This window comes from Mizuhopecten yessoensis, unplaced genomic scaffold, assembly GCF_002113885.1.
Source record: "Mizuhopecten yessoensis strain PY_sf001 unplaced genomic scaffold, ASM211388v2 scaffold10665, whole genome shotgun sequence".
Lineage (NCBI taxonomy): Eukaryota > Metazoa > Mollusca > Bivalvia > Pectinida > Pectinidae > Mizuhopecten > Mizuhopecten yessoensis.
In genome coordinates, this window is record NW_018408660.1 from 10,478 (window position 1) to 12,609 (window position 2,132).

The window sequence follows — 2,132 nt, forward strand, 5'->3', positions numbered from 1 at the left end:
GGAATGATCGACTCATGGTCCTGACAAAGTGTTGTTATTTTTCGGGTCGATCAGAAATCCAATATGGCCGCCACAGCCGCCATTTTGAAAAACTATTTCAAACTTAAAGTCAAGTTCTGCTAGGCCGATTGAACTGAAACTATGTGGGAATGATCGACTCATGGTCCTGACAAAGTGTTGTTATTTTTCGGGTCGATCAGAAATCCAATATGGCCGCCACAGCCGCCATTTTGAAAAACTATTTCAAACTTAAAGTAAAGTTCTACTTCGCCGATTGAACTGAAACTTTGTAGGAATGATCGACTCATGGTCCTGACAAAGTGTTGTTATTTTTCGGGTCAATCAGAAATCCAATATGGCTGCCATGGTCGCTATTTTGTAAATACCTATTTCAAACTTAAAAACAAGTTCTAATAGGCCGATCTCACTGAAAATCGGTCTAGGAATGATCAGCTCATGGTCCTGACAAAGTTAAGTTAACATTATACTTAACTATCTTTTACTCAAACTGGTACATATTTCAACAACAAAAATGAATACTGTAGGACTCAGGTGACCGTTAAGGTCCATGGGCCTCTTGTTGGGATTCCCAATTAAATGGCACTGGCTGTATGATTATAGTGTCCAAGCTTTAGCTGTTACATCTTGTGCTGTGTACAGACAATGAGCTCTGTGTCTCTCCGATTTAGTCTCGTCTTTCCTCAAAATACTGTAGCTTTTGTATGATGCTCATAACATAATCATTTGTGTGATATCAATGGATTATCACTAAGTCAGGGCTTGTTCATATCATTATGATTTTGTTCCAGGACATTTAACATGGGTTCCACCATGAACGATATGCAGGTGGGTTGTCTTTGGCAGGATGAATACCTGATATCTGTCTCCCTGTCTGGTCATATCAACTACCTCGATATCAACAATCCAGACAAACCCCTCCGGGTTCTCAAGGTAAATATAATTACAGTAACAGTTCTTCCAGGTACATGGTGTCTGTAGTCAGGGGAGTTAATCTTAGCTATTATAATAATATTAGCAATAACGAATAATTGGAGGTTCTTATATACCCCTATATCACAACCTGTAGTTTGTAGGTCATCTCAAAGTGTTTCACAAATTATTATCTGTTGGTATAGGGCCTTTGTAACCAGCCAATATCTTACTCGACTCCCTGGGGAGCATACAGCCGGTGCTGCCATTTTGGTGCTCACAGCTAGCAATCTACAATTCTAGCACTGCCCAACCACATACTCATTTACAGCTAAGTAGACTGGAACAAGCGAAGCAAAGTATCTTGCTGAAAGATACAACACAGTGCCGTGCCATGACTCGAACCCGCAACCCTTTGGTCACGAGCCCAGCATCCTACCACTAGATTATTGTGCATCAGGGGAGATCACTATAGCTATTATACACATCAGGGACCTGTAGTTATAAATCGTGTCAGGGGAGATAGCTATAGCTACTATACACATCAGATACCTGTAGTTATAAATCGTGTCAGGGGAGATCACTATAGCTATTATACACATTAGGGACCTGTATTTATAAATTGTGTCTGGAGGGATCACTATAGCTATTATACACATCAGAGACCTGTAGTTATACATCATGTCAGGAGAGATCACTATAGCCAATATACACATCAGGGACCTGTATTTATAAATTGTGTCTGGAGGGATCACTATAGCTATTATTAAATCATGTAGGGAGAGATAACTATAGCTATTATACACATCAGTGACCTGTAGTTATAATAGCTATAGTGATCCATCAGAGACCTGTAGTTATAAATCGTGTCGGGAGAGATCACTATAGCCAATATACACATCAGGGTCCTGTATGTATAAATTGTGTCTGGAGGGATCAGTATAGCTATTATACACATCAGGGATCTGTAGTTATAAATCGTTTCAGGAGAGATCACTATGGCTATTATACACATCAGGGATCTGTAGCTATAAATCGTGTCAGGAGAGATCACTATAGCCAATATACACATCAGGGTCCTGTATGTATAAATTGTGTCTGGAGGGATCCCTATAGCTATTATACACATCAGAGATCTGTAGTTATAAATCATGTAGGGAGAGATCACTATAGCTATTATACACATCAGGGACCTGTAGTTA

At 39.6% G+C, this 2,132-nt stretch overlaps 1 protein-coding gene across 1 annotated transcript in view; it reads left to right on the forward strand.

Moving 5' to 3' along the window:
* The window catches only part of LOC110461789 (WD repeat-containing protein 1-B-like), a gene marked incomplete at its 5' end in the record, with an annotated part of 23,758 nt that overhangs the window by 6,879 nt on the left and 14,747 nt on the right, over positions 1–2,132 (forward strand). The window contains one exon of the mRNA XM_021515455.1: positions 810–951. Coding sequence (XP_021371130.1) covers positions 810–951 — 142 coding nt within the window. The remainder of the gene's footprint in view (positions 1–809; positions 952–2,132) is intronic.